Below are 20,369 nucleotides of genomic sequence, written 5' to 3' on the forward strand. Positions count from 1 at the left end.
ATGGATCTGATGTTAACTGATTGAAAGGTGAAATTAATACCTTAATATGTGTAATGGCCATAAATACTTTAATATAAATAACTAGATTTAATTCAAACACAAGGTGCTGTTTTGTTAAGGGTTCTAAGCTTAACGACTTAGGGGTGGCCAAGCATACCAGGTGTTATTCATGTTATGATGGTGATCCCTATATGAAAGTATACCCTCTTTATGAATGCAGACTCAAAAGACAGTTTTTATTCACGCATTCACAAAAAAGATACTGTAAAAGACGGATTGTTTCTTGTAGAATGTGGAAGATGTAATGAGTTGTATAGAAACAAATACTGCATTTGCAAAAATACTAAATTTAATTTGACATCTTATGCATACGTCTTAAATTTGCTCTCCTCTCTTAAATATTCATCTTTTCAGAATGTTCTTCTGGACAACAGTGCCCTTCATTAACTAAACTGCATTGGCATCATAATTAACTCCATGGTCTCTTTCACTTTATTCAATCAACTAATTAGACATTCTTAAAATATAGCTCTCATTTATCCACTTCTAACATATCAAGCAACCAAAGCACCTCTTCACGCTCTCTTTATCTTGCGTTTAAACTGCTGCAACCCACTCATTGTAATTCTCAAGCATACTCACCTTGAGCCTCAAGTAAATGCTCCTGCCAGGCTTATATTATATGCCTATCATTCTTATAACCTCTTACTTCCACATCAATCTTTATATTGCCATTCTGTATTATTTAAACTCCTGTAATTCAGCATAAAAGTTTGATTATATATACATCAACAAGCTTACATCTCTAGAAAGGTGTGTCCACCATCTACAACATTTTACCTATCCCATTCTACACATTCTACACATCTTACCCTCCATGTCTCCTTTCCAACCATATTACACCATCCTACAGCCATGGTATACGGTAAATGTAAGTAATGTATAGAGACTTGGATTGCACACCTGACAGCATAATATCTCTCTTTCATACATTTAAACTTATGTAATTACCCATCACTTGCATAAGACAGTAAACTTTTTTAAGTAGGGTTTGTGTCCCCACTTGTTCGTATGCCCATTTGTATGCCCAGGGTTCGTATGCCCATTTTTTTTCAACTTTAACTTCGTATATGTTTTCTTACCAGGGTGAAACACTTGATACACAAAACAAGAATGTTAAATTTGAAAACATTTTACACAAATTTAAATGATTTTATCATTTTACATGTGCCCACCAGTGGTTGGTATAACTGAAACACTGTTGTCCACAAAACATATGTGTATTGTGTATACTAACAATCTTAGAAAGCAGGTTGTAAATTAACTATTGAAATTGTCATAAAAGGTCTTTTCGAGATATAGCATCTCTTTGTGAAATACATTTCAATTATCAGTCACAGTAAATTGTGGTGGGATGAAAACCACATTTCCTAAAAATGTACAAAAATAGAAATGTTGGCAGTTATATCTAAGTGGTATATTTTTGCTGCGAATATAGCAGAGTTGTATAATTTTATTTGGAACTGTTTACCAGTTTAAAAGAAATGTGAGTGCATGCCAGCCAAAATATCCCACACAAAGTATTTTTCAATAGAAACAAAGTAACACATTTTCAACAAAAATGTTCTGACAAATATTTCCTCAAACATTTTGTTCTGACTATTGTTATGTGAAGTAATCGAGAGTACTAACTCTGCACACATATTTCACAAAGCACATCCAACGGACACTTTTTTATTTTAAACACGACACAAACATTTCAGTATGAATGCACAGGGTTATTCACTAAACAATAAACAGACAAGAATTTCCAAGATAATTTAAAGTTAGATTAAAATAGTTGAGCTGGATCAATAGTTGACTTGGCAATTTTGGCCTACAATTTTAAATTTGCTGATAAACTCCCTACATTTCATAGAAGTGTGTGCTTCTTGTTGGAATTCCAAAATGCAACGCATCAGCTATTCTTTGACAAATCTCTATGTAGCACCAGCTGATGTGAAAATGTGATTATTTTCTTTTGACAGTTTAATAGAACTTTAATGATTCTTGTCATATTTATTTCCTTCTATATTGAACATTATTGTGGGATTCCTTGGACATTACGGTTTCAGTCTAGGGAAGTTTGCTTTTTTTGTTCTCACAGTTAGCAAGAATAATTTTGGCAAGCAGTGTTGTTCTGCATAACAACTGAATTCTCTGGAAGTATTGTTATTTTAATATTTATTTTAATTATATAAACAAAGAAAATGTAATGTTGTTATCTAAACGGTACCTCTAGGTACACATTCTAGACAACATCATTAATTAATGTCATTATCCACCTGTACTTAACATCTATGGTGCTCATCCATCATTATAATAGTGCCTTTGATGCCCAAATGTCATTGAACATAGATCCAAATTTGCTTGCAGAAACTGGGAATGTGGCTTGGTACTTGGAATGATGAAGAATGCTAAATAAAAGCCCATAACAACTGCCTCTGGTATCCTCAAATTAGAGGAACTGAATTTATATTTCAGAGGAACTATGTCTAAATTTCAGAGGAACTTTGTGCATGTTCAGTAACCTCAAATTATGCTGAGGTCATTTAAGTATCAACCTCTTAAACTTGATTGTGATATAGCAGAGACTGTCTCATTTTATCAGAATAAAGACATCCGTTAGAATCATAGTTAATAGATATTATTCAATCCTGAACAGAAGTATATGTAGGAAACATAACATTGCAATGTATCATCTGCCATATTGCATCATAATTATGACGTTAAAGACCAGCAATTGACATAAATACAAAGACATTAAGATGAGCTTTTAGAATGTCAAACAATTGTGATGAAGTCTCTGGTATTAATGTTTTGAATTTGGTATGCCAGCCATAAGTCTCTGATCTGTTGAAAAATATATACAAATCTTTAAATGGACACTATAGCGCTAAGGAATTTGCTGGCGCTATATAAGTAATAAAATAATAATAATAAAGACACTAGACAATGTAGTGGTTATAGTGTCCAGAGCAGGTCCCTGAGGCTGAGCATTGTAAACAATGCCTTTTCTAATTGAAGGCACTGGTTACTTTGCTTTCTAAGTCACATCTAGTGGCTGTCACTCACACTCTGGGGGACCAATGTTCTGTATCTCCATGCTCATGTGCATTAGCCTTCTAATGCTTTCCAATGGGATTGCATTGGATTGTCAAACATCATCAAGGTTAAGGGGGTGACCATACATAGTCTGGCACATTAGTGGGAAATAAGGTATCTAAATCAATAAAATTAGTATATTAATTCATAAAGTATGGCAGTGATTTCCATTACAACAGATGTTATTTCCAGAACGCCTACTATTCATTTGAGTAGGACTCTACAGAGACATGGAATAATAATTTCTATATCACTGTGCCTTTTTTCCCCTAAACAAATATTGTCCCACTCCACAACATGTAGAAATGAGGATTGATTGTTGTTTGGGCTCCTATAGTAATTATTCTTTTGGAGTGTAATTTCATGCTTGAGGTGAAGGAATTTCCAACACTTAATAACTTATAGTTTGCCTTTAATAGAGTTTGCTCTGTTTGTAACAAGCTAAATATAAAAAATAATAACTGTCTTGGTAGTAGTATGTGTTCCCGACTGTAAGCAAGTAGCTAGGCTACAAAGCTGTATGTTAACTGATGCTCTTTCAAATGATATCCAACAACATCTCCGGAAAAAGTCTTGATATACTTGGTATCTACTAAGTGAATACGAAATTGTTTAACCATCAAACAGGTTCCGGTGCTCAGCACCAAAAAGTAGGACATCGTGGCTGTTTTGGATACATTATGCTCATATACCCAGAGAAATAATGTCAATTAATTTGTAGAAGCATATGTGTTAGAGTGGTTTATGCTGTACATTGCAGCTGCTGCCTTTCATGTTTTATATCATAAACACAACATAAGCACACTTAGTATATTAGTAATGTACATAATACAAACTGTATATTGTAATAGATTACATTAACACAAACTCAGCATGGTTTATTGTCAAAAATAGATTGTAATAATCACGTATATTTTCTAGAGAAAACATGGTTATACTTCATCAATCCTTAAATATTTGATATGGTATTTCTTTATTGCTGATGTTTAGAAGCATGAAATAATACAAAAAAAGTGATTATTTTAGTTTGTCTCCAGTGCTAGACTGGTAGAGATTACTTTTTTGTTGTTGTTGTTATTTACTCTCTCTATTTTATTATGTTGATACAGATAAATAAAATATACATCAGTATGGTATAATGTTATCAAACATGTAATATACATAAAATACATAAATCTGTATAATGCCCCAGGAGGGTAAATAAAATGTAATATATCTTCATTATTCTAATATCTCAGTTATTAATAATACTCAATACAGTCATTCATATAATCTGTTTATATAGTACAATAACACTGCTGTCTTTAAAAAGGTTTGCTGCACATGTGATCCTAATACTCATCTGGGACATAAACACATGACTGACCATACACTAAATTTCTAAACAATGCTTATTTTGAGTGCCTGTGAAATAATAATTCTGAGTGAAACGTTATTTACATTTTGTAAACAGGGTCCCTACCCTATCCAGCAGTGTTTCTCTCTAGGGACATAGCTATTCGATAGTTGACGATGTATTCAATCCATCCTTCCTTCTTGTTTGAGAGACAGCCAACTGTATCTAGAGGCAGGAGTAAGCCTCCAACCATGCTATGCCTTGGCACCACTAATGGAAAACATAGCCCTTCAAGTCTAGCCTCTACTGACATAGGGTTAAAGGAGCAGGGCGTCTTTCCTGGAAAAAGAGCAAGTAAGACAGATCTATGCCATGTGATGTACAGACATGTAAATCTTTATCAAGGCAATAAGAATCTGAACCTCCTTGCTAAAGTAAATATACCACAAGCAATGAGGAACAAGGCTATAACCAGAAGGTAGAAGACTCAGGAAGAGGTAGAGCACAATAATGAAATGATTGCTTCTGCCAGGTGTTTCCATCTTTTCCAATGCCAAAAACGTGAGACACACCTATAAGGAATAGAAGCTACATAGATCACTATTGTAAAATATAGTAAAAATATAGTAAAAGCAACCCCATAGTAATCCCAGGCAACTATGAATTGTGATAGTTGATGTTACACTCCTGTTCTATGTTGCTTATGTTCCTTATAGGTGTGCTGTATCTCCAGTTGTTTGTATATTTATTTTGGATTTAAACTTGCATTTGGAATATAATTTTAAATTGCCCTGGACAAATTTCAAGCTGTCTTTAAATTGTAAACAAAAAAGTAGGAAATAAGGTTGGATAAAATAAAATTGGCTTTTGAAATCTAAGATTGTCATATTTAAATTTTTTAAAATATTTTTTTTTAAAGGTGTTTTTTGTCTGAATGGAAACAAAAAAACAATATTCTATTTTAATGAGCTATTTGTTGCATTTATACATTTTGCTAGCCTATCATCTATCGAAAGTGTAGACTATGAGTTACATAGATTCCAGACTGAGGGTTGTGATATGTACGAACTTGCCTTATTATTCCACATGCTGCAGTGCAATCAACAGTCAAAATGAATTTACAATTAACATTATTTCATGAAAGGAATGTATATTGTTGCACATAGTCTCATACAGCACTGATTGCATCAGAGGCTATGCTTTCACAAATATACAGATTCATAGTATGGGGTTTATAAAGGCAAAAAAGATCCTCTACAGAAAAGTGCTAAATAAACAACAACCACAATAGAAACCAATAAAATGTTTCAACAGTCAGAACTTTGCACCTAGAATACCACCAGTTTGTCCTGTACGTATGTGTATTTGCCAGCCATGTTAATGCATTATTACACATTTATGCTATTTTGTGTCTTTTATATTTGAAAAATCACATACAGGCACAAACTACCTTAGTAAACTACAATGGTTAACTGAATTTCTTACTTGGCAGACATTTTGTTTAGTTTTCCAAAATCATAACTCCAACTGAAATATAGAGCACTGCTTTATACCAAGCATGCTTTTTATGGAACGGTAAAAGGTTCTATAGCGCATAACTGTTACATGGGATCAAGAAAGCAAACTCACTTACAAAATGATCATCAAATGAATTATTGTAAACATAGTGGTTTGGCCCATTGAAACTTATGTAATAATCAGTAAATATCTGGCACATTGACAACGTAATATTTAATAACCCAGACTGCAAACTCGTATCTTCCTTTCTATTGCTCAAGTTACCCTGTCATTCTATGTCACAATTATATTTAAAGTATTGCACACATAAATAATGCTTCTTGGTCAAAAATCTTACATCCTTAAAGCCATGTTCCTGGTTAACTGGTCCTTCCAAAGTGATTATATAGTGGGAGTAAAATTATTAATGCTAAGCAGAATATATGTTGCTTCTGTAAAGAAACGATAAGTACTAGATATATTTTTGTCATTTTTTTTTTTGTGTAACCATTATAGAAGACAGCCTACAGTGCACTATGAAACAAACATATTATACTTTACAATTTTAATATTAGTAAGAACATTCTCAATTTACAATTCACATTTAATTGTTGTTTGGTTTAATACATTTTTATCAACAGGGGCCGCAGTAAGGTAGAATCAAAAGTGAATGCCTCAAAGTTTAAGAACAACAATTTATTGATCCACATGCAAACATTATTTCGAAGGAGTTCAAAAAGGACCAGCTGGCGTAATTTTGGGGATTACACGGCATGCTGGTTATTATAGGTCTGCCTTACTACATGATTGCTTGTCATGTTAGTGTAGCTTGAGGCAGTGGTCAGATTGTCAAATGCTCCCTGCATTTTAGGATTTCTGGGTTAATTTCGTAATTATATTTAGAACCATATATATATATATATATATATATATATATATATATATATATATATATATATATATAATTTTTATGTGAGCAAGAAACTTTGATGTGACCACTAATGTGGCCTGCAGGCTGCACATTCATTCTGAACACTTAGAGTAGTCCTTTACAGTGTTGCCACAAAGGAGTTTGGGTAGGGTCCAAAAAATACATTTTATTTGTCAAATAGCATTTTATTGGGATTTATTGGAAAATTATTGTTTCCATATCCATCTGGGGGATACATTTATTTCACATCTTTCCTGTGGCACTGTTATTCATATGTTCCCTAGTTTTCAGCAGCAAATAAGTTAGTAAAATTCTGCTAAATTTGATGGTCAAAACACTTCTTCGTTTTTACACTTCTGAAATGCCGTGCCTGGAAATTGAGAAAATGACAGGCAGCTTTTTTCATTGGCACACATCCAACAAATTCCACATTCAAATAAAGTAATAAATTACTGATAATAATCCTGAAGGTGTGCGTGCTTATGTCTACAAAAAGCGTGTGATCTTCGTATGGTCACGTGATCAGCAGTAGAAGACTCGGGTGTACGTGGATAACCAGAACCTGCACTCAGCAATACACACGGCAGTTTTTCATTCTGTCCTTTCTTAATGCATGGTAAGGTTTTATATCTTTATTTGTTCATACCTGATTGTCTCGCTTCAATTTACACTTCAGGGTCCATGTACAATTAACAAAAAAAAAAAAAAAAAATGGTTCTGTTGGTCTTTGGCAAGTAACCTAGACACAGAGCTAAAAAAGTATTTGTCTGCAAGAATGAGTCATCTGTGCTTCTTTCCATTATCCCAATTTGAATTGATTCACAACCACAAGTGCATGTACTGTGAAGATCCAGTGCAGTGTAAAATCATAAGGAATTACAGATCTCCTCAAAACAGATTTCCAGCTTAGTTTTGTTGACTTTCTGTATTTCACTATGGACGGTGAAATCTGAAACAGCAAATGTATACAGTGTTACTGGTAGTAACAATACAGAACCAACTGGCTACTTTATTATTATGATTATTAATATTTATAAAGCGCCAACAATATCCACAGTACTGTTTGAAAATAGAATTAAACAAGCTGTAGTTTTCAACTTTTATGTTAAGTGTGGCTTTATAAAGCTGACTGACCCACCCACTATAAAGATTTTCCTTTAATTAGGCAGGAATGAAAACAAATAAATAAAAAAATAATGCCTACATCTGTGTGCACCTAAAAGGAGGATTGCCAATTTAGAGTACCTGCATAGCAAACCTGTATGTACAGTAATGGTATTGACTGCATGTGTAATTACAAATAATAGAATGTCAACAATAAGGCCAATGGAGTATTGCTGCAGCTAGTGTTTGTATAGATTAGGAGTGGTAGACTAATTGTGAAATGGAAGGTACTCAATACCACTAAAGTGTAGCTAAACATGGGTATGATATCACTGTTCATTTCTATTACATCACTATTTTAAACACCTTTTCAAGATGCACAGCAACTAGATTTCTCCTGCCAGACACCATGTCACAACTTCATCGCAATGTTGTTATGGTGCAAGAAGGTATATTTTTCACTCAGTTTTCTGAACGAGGAGTTAGTGATAGGCTGAAAGCGTCAGCTGACAACCTCAGCCCATAAGCGGAGCCTTGTCCGAAGCATCCTGATTGAAGGAAATAGCTTGCTGAGCGATCAACATCCTCTTTCAGATTTGGGGGAAAAAACGTTCACTAACAGTTTAACCCCTTAGGGTTACACAGGTGCACAGGACCTCCTCGCACCATAACAACTTCATTGTGATGAAGCTGCTATGGTGTCCAGAGTGTCTTTTTAAGGAAATTAATCTTGATAAAACACCTTTGTCACGCCATCCCAACTCTCCAGGACTTAAAGTACTGCAGTATAAAATGTAACTTGTATTAGTAGATACTGTTTAAAATCACGTAGTAAGGAATAAAAATGGGTCATATAATCATTACCATTATGGACACTGCACTGTGCATAATCTACCTTACGAATATCACAGCTTTAAAAAGCATATTGTGATTTAACTTACACATTCCATGCTATATCTAAGCAGGTATTCATAGGCCTATGGATATGTCCTAGGGGGACTTTAATGGAGGTGAGCACACCATTTTGTTTTTATACACAAATTACCTTGTAAACTGCCGACTTTCTTCATGCACTTCCATCTCTGTGCTTTTAAATTCATTCAGCTCTTTGCGTATTGCAGCCTGAAAAAGAAAGTAAATATTACTAACACGAATACCTCTTTAAACTGCACTATAGTAAAATGAAATGCTTTAAGTAACTAATAGCCATTTGTGCACATTACATTAACCAATGAAATAAAGAGGGTCCAGCTTGTAGCTCTTTTATTTCCAAGCAGCTTGTTAAATAAAAAAACACTGTTGTCCTTTAACTCTTTGAGCCAAAAGGACTTACTGGTATGCGTAAAAAAAAGAAAAAAAAGTTTTTTTTAGCAAGCTCAGCATCATGGCAACTGTTAGACAGCTACCCACTATAGCCGTCTCATGCAGTATTGTTTGAATATACTGATACACTAAGCAATCTGTCAGTTTAAAACTCACACTCCCTAATTTGAGCTTTGATTTAATAAGCTTTCCAAACTGTTCAATACTGTTAGAAAAACTTCCAAATGATTTATCAACAAAAATAATCCCATGAACTTTAGAACTTTAATAGTGACTTGTGTTCATAAATCATTTGGAAAGTTTATCTAAACGTAGGAAGTGATTTGGGAAGCTTATTAAATCGAGGCCTTGGTCCTGTGACTTTAGCAAACCTTGTCAGAGGAATTCATTAGGGATGTATTGTTGTATTTTAGGTACAAATAAACATACATTTCCTTTTTTGACTGCAGACTGCACTCAATTTTTCAAAAGTAGAGTGCATGTGTTAGAAGTACTGAAAAAAAACAACAAAGTTTGCAAGATATACCATTATTGCAGGATACACCCAAAAACCCACAATCAACCCCTTAAGGACCAAGCTTCTGGAATAAAAGGGAATCATGACATGTCACACATGGCATGTGTCCTTAAGGGGTTAAGGTACTTTTATCTAGTAGTTCTGGATTTAGTCACCATTATTTTAATTACAGTCTAATCATTCCACATTTTGACAACTTGGAACTTTGACATTATAAAGCACTCTGTAATGTCTCCATATATCATGCTCTGTCACATTGTAATGGACATGAGTAATGATACTGAAATTCGAAAACCAAAGCAAGATGATACAAATAATATCATTCCTGAATATGACATAGATCCAAACCCAAAGAAATGAGTGAAAGATTTTTAACCATAATAAGAATATATTAACAATGTGTAAATGACCATTAAAATCATCTAGACCACGTCATCTCAACGAAGTGGTCAGTGTGCAGTGGCCCTGTCATTTTAGCCCTGCAATGTAAAACATTGCAGTTTTGTAGAAACTGCAATGTTTATGTTCCAGTGCTAAATACACCTCTAGTAGCTGTCTTTTAGACAGTCACTAGAAGTGCTTCATCTACCACGACTGGGTAAAAGCTGGTCACATTCCATTGCATTCAATGCTTTCCTGTGAGAAGTATTTGGAAGCTTATGCATCATGCCACCATACTCCTCTATTAGGGCCACTAGATTGGACCAGACAATTAAGGGCAACATCTGCCGAGACGTAGTCGGCAGTGGCGCTGAATGAGATAATAATAATTGGCGCTGAATGAGATAATAATTGCAAAGTCAACCAAGGAGCTATGTTGATGATAGCAGCAAAGAAAGACGCAACCACAATATAATCTGAATTGCCTCCCAATGCTCACTTGAGGTGTGAAAATAGATAAAATGTCACAAAATTAGTAAAGGGTATTCAATAACAGCTTACTGAAGAAAAAGTGTGACTATGCAGAATAATCTGCTCATGCAATAATTAAACGTATTCTTGAGACTTCGTAGGCTGTCTGGACTGCTTTAATGTAATTCCCTAACAGATGGAGAGAAAGAACAGTTCTCTTAATTAGAATAATTCAAAACAAGTAATAATTTCAGAATGTACAGAGGGTATTCCATTATAATAAGTGCACTAGATTCAGGTTTGTGCAAGCTGGCGGCCTGTAGGAGGGTTAAGTGTAGAAGGTCTGGCTTGGCTCTGGTAAAACAAACACCAGTTATGATCCCTGGTGTTGGGATTGATGGAACAATACCCAGCTTCTGAACCTTTAATCTGTTTCTATCCATTGCTGTTTCTGGCATTTTGTTGTATGTGGTTGAGAGGCTCACCATCTGCTGATCCAATTTATTTCTTATACTGGCAAATTCCTTGATAATATTCTTTGTTCCTTCTTTTTTTTTTTTTTTACTTTAGTTCAAAGTTTTATTTATTTTTTTAAAGCCTGCAGTCCTTCCGTACAGAAGCAAGTATGTTTTGTTTCCAACACACATTTCATTCTATTCTACATACAAATATGAATATATCTGTATTGATACAAGATGAATTAAGGGTAAATATATGCTTTTATGTTGTATTCCGGTACCATCCCTATCCCACCCAAATCAAAAAGCCTTGTGATTTAATTACTTGATCTTTAACTAGAATTCCCTACATGAATTGTCCTGTACCTGGAGGGCTGTTTTGAATCAATGATTCTAACATTAACCCATACATACAAAGCACAATGGGAGAGAGCTCCATAATAAAAGTGTGTCTCTAATGAAATAAAGTATACATGGAAGCTTATTAATTACTGTACAGTTGCGATGAATTCATGTCCTTGCCTTATCAGCGGGAGTTAACCTTGCCCAGGGTTTATCGGCTCGCCGGTCATAGTCCAGAGAATCTGTAACCTCTACATACTCATTGAAGCGCAAGATACGCCTGGCCTGCAGTTCAGCTACTGATGGCCTCAGGCTGAGCTGTAAATGGAGAGCAGACAGAAAAGACAAGTTGTTTCAATTTAGGTCACAAGTGTTGTCAAAAGGATGTAGAAGCGATTTTAAATATGAACCTATGGTGTTTATTAATGCAGATCAAATGTCATATCTGTCTAAAGAGCTAGTAACTTAAAGTAAACAATTAGTTCAAGGGATTTAATAATTAAACAGTGAACTTTGGTGAACAAAATATGAAAGTTGGAATGTTTACACAGGCTTACAGTTCACAATGTGGCAGGAAAGTCCAAAATTTGAGACCCCTAAACCAATGTGTAAATATCTCCTCCACTGACCAGCTTCTGGGGACACCAATATAAAGTGCAGCCTGACTACATGTTCAAATGCACTTGTTACAAGGCAGCTCATAAGTATACCTCTTTCTTTATTTTGCCTTATATCTAAAAGTAGCAAGGTGTTGTTCAACCATGTTCAACAGGGTTTTCCTGGTGGTGGCAGATCAAAGAAGAGAATTCCGTCTCTCATAGAGCAACAGTGGAGGTGTGGAGCATCCCTGGCGAACCCGAGGTAAGAAGTCAAATCAGTGTAAAATGGGGGGCTCAGGACATTCTTGGCTTTATAACTAATACAGCACTCTGGTGTGGGTGTGGTGCTTGCATTGTCCCTTTAAAAATGTCCTATTTCCCATCTGTAGGCCTTTAGAAGTCTTCTAATGCTAAATACAGTGGACAGTTCGTGCCTGTAAAAGGTCTATGATGATGTATATGATGATTGCAATGTGAATCCATTTTTCACAATTGGTGTGTTTTTAAAACTTGTGTTTTAATAAATGTTTGTTTCCAAAGCAGTATATCACCACAATTTACCAGTTGTTATGTAAAGATTTACGTTAAGGAACTAAACACAAATCACATGTTACCTTTCTTGTTAGCCGACGTTTCAGTTCTCTTCTTGCTTCTTGCTCTTCCTCTTCGTTTTTTTCTAATAGTAAATAAAAAATTATACATATTATTTGTAAATTAATGCTGTATTTATTGAACTGCCTTTTAAAAAAGTAAGATAGATATATATTTGTAAGATACATATTTAAGTATAATTGTTATAATACAATTTCATTTATCACACTGCTTCTAATGTGTATTAAAGAAATAGTTCCTGTGGTGGTTATGATGGGTATTTACCCTAGTGTTCTTAAAAGTAACAATTACATTTCATATTATTTTGATTGTATTTACTAAAGGGATCTAAAAAAATATTGTTTTCTTCATAGTAAATTCTGCCAGAATTCATAAATCTGTTGAGTTGGCAGAATAATCGTGTACTTTCACAAATAGCTGTTAGGGTGCAAAAAAGTTGCACATTAAAAAAAAAACCCTGTTATTAACATATTGTGCCAACATTAAGCAAGAAAATGTCAGCAATACTTTGATAAATCAACTTCATAGGATCATGGACATAAAGGACTTATTTTGGGTAATGCAAATACACTTTTTTCCCATGATATGGTGGTCTAGTAGATCTCAGCTATGCAGAAGAGCATTTCTCAGGAAACAATACGTCAAACAGCAGAATGTCTTACTTTTGCCTTAAAGGAACACTATAGTCACGAAAACCAATACAGCTTAATGTAGTGGTTATGGTGTCTATATCATGTCCCTGCAGTTTTATCACTGTAAACACTGCCTTTTTCAGAGAAAAGGCAATGTTTACATTGATGTCTAGCAACACCTCTTGTACCAGTCACTAAGAAGGCCAATAGAGGTGCTTCCTAGTTCTACGTTCAGCCTCTTCACGCTGTGCAAAGAGGGGCTGAAATTTCCCCATGGAGATGCATTGGTTTAATGCATCTCTCTGAGGAGATGCTGATTGGCGCAGCATTGTGCTTTGACGCGCATGTGCAATAGCCTTATAATGCTTTCCTATATGAAAGCAGTGGATTTGCTAAAATCGTCATGATTGATGATCTGAGCCATGAGGCAAGGCCAGCCACAGCAAGACATACACAGAGGTGGAGAAAAGGTACATTCAAACACCTTTTATTTCCAATCTGAGGGGACCGGGGACCTAAATAGCTGTTTAAATACAAAGTTTTATGTTGTTACCATACAAGAATAGGATTGAATATACACCATATATCTGGGGATGTGATCTCATCAATAAATTCAAGACACACATTTGCACTTATAGGTATAACTTTTTTATTTTTTACAGCAGCAGAAGATCACACAGGGTACCACTCCTCACAGCCTCACAACCTCAAATGCTCTATCTGTCCCTAGGATACATCTTTGTGTTCTAACCAAATTGAGATTGCTATATTTTAGTTGAGGTCTCAATTTCTATCCCTGGCCGAAGTTTCTTGGGGTCTAATTATGGCATTCTGGAATGTGCACGACATGAGCCACGTGATTGTTTTTTTTAAAAGACACTCTATGCACCAGGGGCCTTGGGGCAAGAAGAGTCAGGCAAACTTTTTTTACTTGGCCTGCTACTTAAAGCAGTATTAAGTGATGAAAAAAGATCTTTGGATCACAATGGATAAAGTTAGGAATAAAAAAGTATGAGATCCCCTGTGTCATTATGTAAATTGTTGAGCAGGGGGGCAAGAATAATTTGTGTTGCCTTCTTTAACATGCTAAGTGACAAGTATCATGCTAGAAAGTGCAATGAACACTTTCTGCTGTCTTGGCTGTATCATGCCCATCATGTTACACAGGACCGGGCAGAATCAAACACTCATAATGAACAAAATACATTTAGCAAAATGCCTATTAATATATTGACATGTTCTTATTATCACACCCTGCCTTATTTATTCTCACAATGTGTGTGTGTATATAAATATAAAGTAGTGTGCAAGGAAGCATATGAATGTAAATCTCAAGGGATAAAAAAAAAAAGAAACGGCTATTTTTATGACATTCTTGATGCCTTTTTTTATTGCGACTGCAGTTTAGCTCAAATCACTCGAGATTATACTCATGGGTGGTCATGGAAATTTAAAATACCGTAAGTCACTCCTCCTCCTTATTAAAGAGTAATGGTCAGTGAGAGACTTTTGCACAACTTGATAATATATAGTAGACTTGCTGGCATTACTGGGATAAGTGACTGAGAAAATGTCACTATCAAAGAAATGATATACTAGATATGTGATGTTTTGTACACATACGTGTGATTGTTGGCACTTACTGTGATGCATGTGCCACGTGTAAAATGATTGTTGCTGAAATTTGTATGTCTTGTGGTTCATTTTGACACCCAATGAGCAGGTTCTCTGACACTGAGAATTGGCAAAACTGCATATTCAATGTGATTTTGTTCTTTAACGCTAAGCAGGTGCTTGAAGTCGCCTCTTCAGGGAATGAAAGGTTTCAAGTAAAACCCATTGTGCGAATGTTCCCTTTTTGTGTTTATTCAGCTGTTTGTACAATTATATTCTGAAGGTGGTTTCCTGGCATTGAAAATTAGGTGCAAAGGCACATAGGGAAACATAACAATATATTGCATGTTTTGTTGAACTGTAAAATATATTATTAAAGTACCGGTACATTTCTTTGTTAATAAAAAAAAAGAACACATTTTATGTGTACTGTGCACCAGCTAGAATAATTGCTAATTTTTTAGCAACAGCAGGCGTTTTTTCATAATTGTTAATTTCAAAGTAATGAAAGAAGTCATTTGTGGGCGTATCTTTTGCCTCAAATAAGTTAAAAAAAAACCAAAAAAAAACTCAAAACACCTCACAGCTGAAAGCATTTTATTTAAAGGTAGGAATTATTGGGCTTGATTTGGGAAAGTGCAATACAAATCACAGGCCTCTCTACACTAGCCATATGTATACACTGAGCATTGTATGCTGTGGGGTCTTTGATAATACAGGATCTTCATTTTATTAATATTTATACAGATCCATTTATGTATTGGAACTGAACTGTGAGTGCTAGAGTAGTGCTACATGTGATTACTCCGCATGGTCTAAACTCTGGTTAGTGTATACTCAGCATTATGTAAAGCCAAGTGTGTACAGTCAGCATTGTGAAAAGCTAGATGTACACTTAGCCATTTGGCATGGCACACATCTAGGGCACATAGTGAGCACTGAATACAGATAGGTGTGCTAGTATGTACAATGAGTTTGTACAATCAGGGGTCTATTTACTATTTTTCAGATAGGTAAAATATTAGGAAAGGATCTTAGTCAGCAATAAAATCAGCCAGTGCTACTTCCACTCGCTAGCTTGATTCAAGGTGACTAGCCCTTTAAATATCCCTCATGCATGAATCACAGCTGAGTTGATATTAGGCATGAAGTAATTGCCTGTATGAACCCACAAAATTTTTCTGCTTGCTTATTTTCATGTTAACAGTTTTTCTGCTGACACCACTGAAACATTCTGTATGATGTTGATCTTTACTGTCTTTTATTTTACAACTGATTTTGCAAAACTATCTTTCAAGGAACTCTACGTAACAGCCAGTCACAATCAAAGTAGAAAAGACTAATTTTGTTTCACCTGACGAATATCATAAAAGGTGTGATCTGTGGATGGAATATGTGTCCACACTGAGCATTGTATAAAGTGAGGTTTATACACAGAGCAGTATGTTAAAGGGACACTATATGCACCCAAACAACTTAATCTCAATGAAGTTATCTGGATGCTGTACCCCTGGCATTTTCACCTGAAATAAAGAACATTGCACTTTAGTAGATAAGGAAATGTTTCTATTGCAGGGGTAAACAAACCACTTGAGGTTGTTTTCCTGACACATGGAGGAGCTGGTGGGGGAGGAGACACACAGAGGGGCTCGGGGGAGGAGAGGCACAGTGGTGAGGAAAGGAGTGGGGAAAGGAGACACACAAAGGGGCTTGTGCAGGAAAGAGACACACAGATTGGCTAGGGGGAGGAGACACACAGAGGGGTTTGGGGAAATTGATTCACAGGGGGGGATCAGAGACACAGAGGGGCTGGGTGAGAGGAGAGGCACAGTTGGGTTTGGGGGAGAAAGAGACACACAGATTTGCTGGGGCAGATGTATGAGACACACTGAGGAGCTGGGGAAGGGGAAAAAGAGACACACAAAGGGGTTGGGGCTAAGCAACACACAAAAGGGCCTTGGAGAGGACACACAAAAAGGACTTGGGGAAAGAGACATACAGAGGTCCTGAAGAAGGGTAAAAAGAGAACACATAGGGGCTAGGGGAGTAAATGATAAAAAAAATTAGGTTGTAAGAGACACACAAAAGGAGTGTAAGGGGGAAAATGGGGGATAAGATACACTGAAGTGGCTTAGACGATCAAGAAATGGCATAAGAACCACAAAAAGATGACAATAAATTCAAGGCGTGTAAATGCATTTTTTTTGCGGGGTGATGGGAATGTATCTCTGCCTGTGTTTCCTTAATATGTGAAATGTCTACTCAAAACAAATCCACTCTTTTGTTTATTTTGAAGCCCTATTCATTTTAAGTTATCTTTTACGCCTTTGTAGTTGCACACTAATCTGGCACGACACATTGTTGAGTTTGTATAGAATTTTTTCGCAGTCCAGGGCTGCTTCAATTTTCCAGTCCGGCCCTGGTGTGACTACATACTCTGAAAGAGTGCCAGGGCACTCCTGGCACCCTAGTTATTACAGAAAGCTGTAGTGTTTATGACTGTTCGAGTGTTCCTTTAAAGGGAAATGGAAATGCAAAATGTTAAAAAAAAAAAAAAAAAAAAAAAATCTGATTATGTAGGTAGAACTAGTACAGCTTTTCAACATTTTAAGAAATCATTTATCACCAATAATGTTTCAGTCCTTAGGAACTCAAACCTAAGAGTAACCGTGCATTAAAAAAAACATTAAAGCTTGATGGATGGCATCATCACGAAGCTTTCTGAATTATGTCTATTTTATTATTTATGGTATATACTTACGCTTCAAGATGTTTCTTTGCTCTAGTTCTTCAGTGGTGGGTCTTTGACTTAGTCTCCTGCAAAAAGATAATTGAATAGAAGCATTTGAATTACTTTAATCTGTTTGCATCATCTAATGCATACTGCCTCACATTGACTTATTCTACAAATACATAACACAGGTAATGTATTAAGTCCAGTTCTGTGCTCATTTTGAAATCAATTCTCCAAGTTATGGTTTCAGTTAAGCTAGTTTGGTCAAAAAGTTGGGGATTTACTATGAATTCCTGATAATTCACATTTCTACAAGTTTGTATGCTTGTTTATACAAATGGTAACTAGATAAATGTAATGAGTTGAGTACCACAAGGTTGTGTCCGAAGTCTACTTCTATTTAATTAGTTTATTAATTCTTGCAAATAGCATTGGAATAGCATTGGAAGTCACAGGCCATTATTTGCAGATTTGCAAAACTTGGTAAAGAAATACAGTCTTAGCAGAAAATAAGACAAATTAACAGACTTGGGCAGACATGCAATGTTAATAAAATAACATTTTCTGATGACCTGTGAACAAGATTCACTGTTGCACTATGGAAATATTGTTAAAAAAAACTGTGATGTGAGTTGTGGATGCATGGCCTGGTTACCTAATGGGGTGGTATGACTGATTACAGCACTGGAAGGGTTAATTTGCCTGCCCTGTTACAGGAAATGCCATGGCTGATTGCAGCATTTTCAGGGTTACTATGGCTGTTATAAGACCTTGCTGTGTCAGATCACAGCAAAATATATTCAAATTACGGTAGATTATTTCCTTTGAGGCAAGCTGTGTCCCTCTGGCCAGGTGTGAAACTTAGTCATGTGTACTTCTCTCAGACTTGGTGACGACAAGCCTATTGGTGCCCTGCTACAACTCAGTCATCTGATCTTTTGTTGCTAATCGACATTTAGTAAAAATACATTTTTTATTGAGTCATAAAAAAATAAAAATAATTCAGAGATGAATAATCATGCCTCCTGTTATACATATTCTCAATGCTGAGGGTATTTTTTGGTTCATTTTGAGTTTTGTATCTTTTTGGTCAAGAGCAGAAGCAGGCAAGTGTGAAACCCGACCCTTTTTTTCAACCTTTATAACTATGTAAGAATTTAGCATACATCAAGCTTCATACTCCTATAAAAGGAATAGGTTCCCTGCTCTTGCAAGCTATTTAGCGGGAGGTAAGAATGGTAGCGGGAGAAGATCTGGAGCTGTATAGGAGAGAACGATTAGATTGTGATTTGTGTATTTGAGTACTGATGTGTCACAAGGAAGAATGATGAGAGATTTGATATCTTTTAATAATCAGGGAAATTGATACCAAGGGTGATAATTAACAAAGGTTAAAAATCCTATGGGCAACACATAACGCACAATGTGAAACTCTGAATTCTAATATTGTGATGGGTAGAAGTACCTCACTAGCTTTGTTCCAATCTGCTGCCAGAGCTCCTGCCTTTCCTCTTCAGAACTCCTTGGAAGAATATTTTTGTCTTCAAGGTCCTTTTTGGATGGCCTATTGCCAAGTTTGATAGCGAGTGTATCTCTTCTTCTGATTTTACTTGCTAAAGAACCTAAAATAAACAAAAAAACAATATAAAGTATTTTTTATGCAACAGAATGTACTTCACATCACAACCTTGGAAAATAAGAAGCTTAAAATATCTTGATGGGTCAACATATCTTTAACATTAGTATATCACCATACAGAGTACACGAAAGAGCAAGATACAGGTTTTATACCTCATAGGATTTATAGAAATTATTCATCAGGCTTTGTCTTTGTTTTATTTTTCTGCCCAACTAAGAACCATTTGATGATCAAACGTTCTCCAACCGTTTAAAAAATAAGCACAGCTTTGTGTGTGTATAAATATATCAACTAACTCACTAACTATACAGCAGCCAGCAACCAGTAAAAAATCTGACTCACGCAAAAATAATGTGGGTTTAGTTACAGTATATGATCATACATTGCATAAGCCTGCCAGAAAGCAAATGTACCCCAATCTTGGCTTACGCAATGTATGATCATATACTATAACTAAATCTCCAAGTCAGGTTTTTTTTTTTTATTTAAATTTGTTGAGCTTTGAAGTTGCTGTTTAGTTAGTGACTGAGTACATGAACTGGATCTTGTATGTTGTATGAATTGGCCCCAGCAGCACCTTTAAAATAAATGCATGTTCAGGTGAGTGCAACACTCTTGTTTCTGTATTATATAGACACACATACATAAACACACACATTTATACAGTATATTATCAGAACCTTATGTAACAAATCATCTCCCTGATATATTTTCATAATGTGAAATTTAAATAACTATTCCTTTGTTGTAGTTGAAATATTTTTTGCTCACATCCTTATTGATGACTTTTTATTACTTTTATACTACTGCTGAAATTAATAAATGAGCATAACCCATCTAAGACTTTTCCTTTCTAAAGTGAACACGTGCAACTTGGGCTTAATGTAACTTTATCAATTAAATGTTTTAGTTATATTAATATTGAATAATGAACTAAAGCAGAAAGCTTGTCTACTGACAAGTCATCTTTAAAGGGACACTATAGTCACCAGAACAACTACAGCTTAATGTACAGGTGGTCCTCACTTTGCAACC

The 20,369-nt window shown here is 35.4% G+C and overlaps 1 protein-coding gene across 4 annotated transcripts in view; it reads right to left on the bottom strand.

Moving 5' to 3' along the window:
• Positions 1 to 6,932: 6,932 nt before the first annotated feature.
• The window catches only part of PHACTR2 (phosphatase and actin regulator 2), a 253,511-nt gene continuing 240,074 nt past the window's right edge, over positions 6,933 to 20,369 (bottom strand). For all 4 annotated transcript variants that reach the window (XM_063443313.1, XM_063443311.1, XM_063443314.1 and 1 more), the window contains 6 exons: positions 19,161 to 19,317; positions 17,723 to 17,778; positions 12,718 to 12,779; positions 11,685 to 11,822; positions 9,058 to 9,134; positions 6,933 to 7,857 (listed from right to left, as the gene is read on the bottom strand). In XM_063443313.1, coding sequence (XP_063299383.1) covers positions 7,842 to 7,857; positions 9,058 to 9,134; positions 11,685 to 11,822; positions 12,718 to 12,779; positions 17,723 to 17,778; positions 19,161 to 19,317 — 506 coding nt within the window. In that variant the 3' untranslated portion in view covers positions 6,933 to 7,841. The remainder of the gene's footprint in view (positions 7,858 to 9,057; positions 9,135 to 11,684; positions 11,823 to 12,717; positions 12,780 to 17,722; positions 17,779 to 19,160; positions 19,318 to 20,369) is intronic.

The sequence above is a fragment of the Pelobates fuscus genome, chromosome 2 (assembly GCF_036172605.1).
Source record: "Pelobates fuscus isolate aPelFus1 chromosome 2, aPelFus1.pri, whole genome shotgun sequence".
NCBI classification, from domain to species: Eukaryota; Metazoa; Chordata; class Amphibia; order Anura; family Pelobatidae; genus Pelobates; species Pelobates fuscus.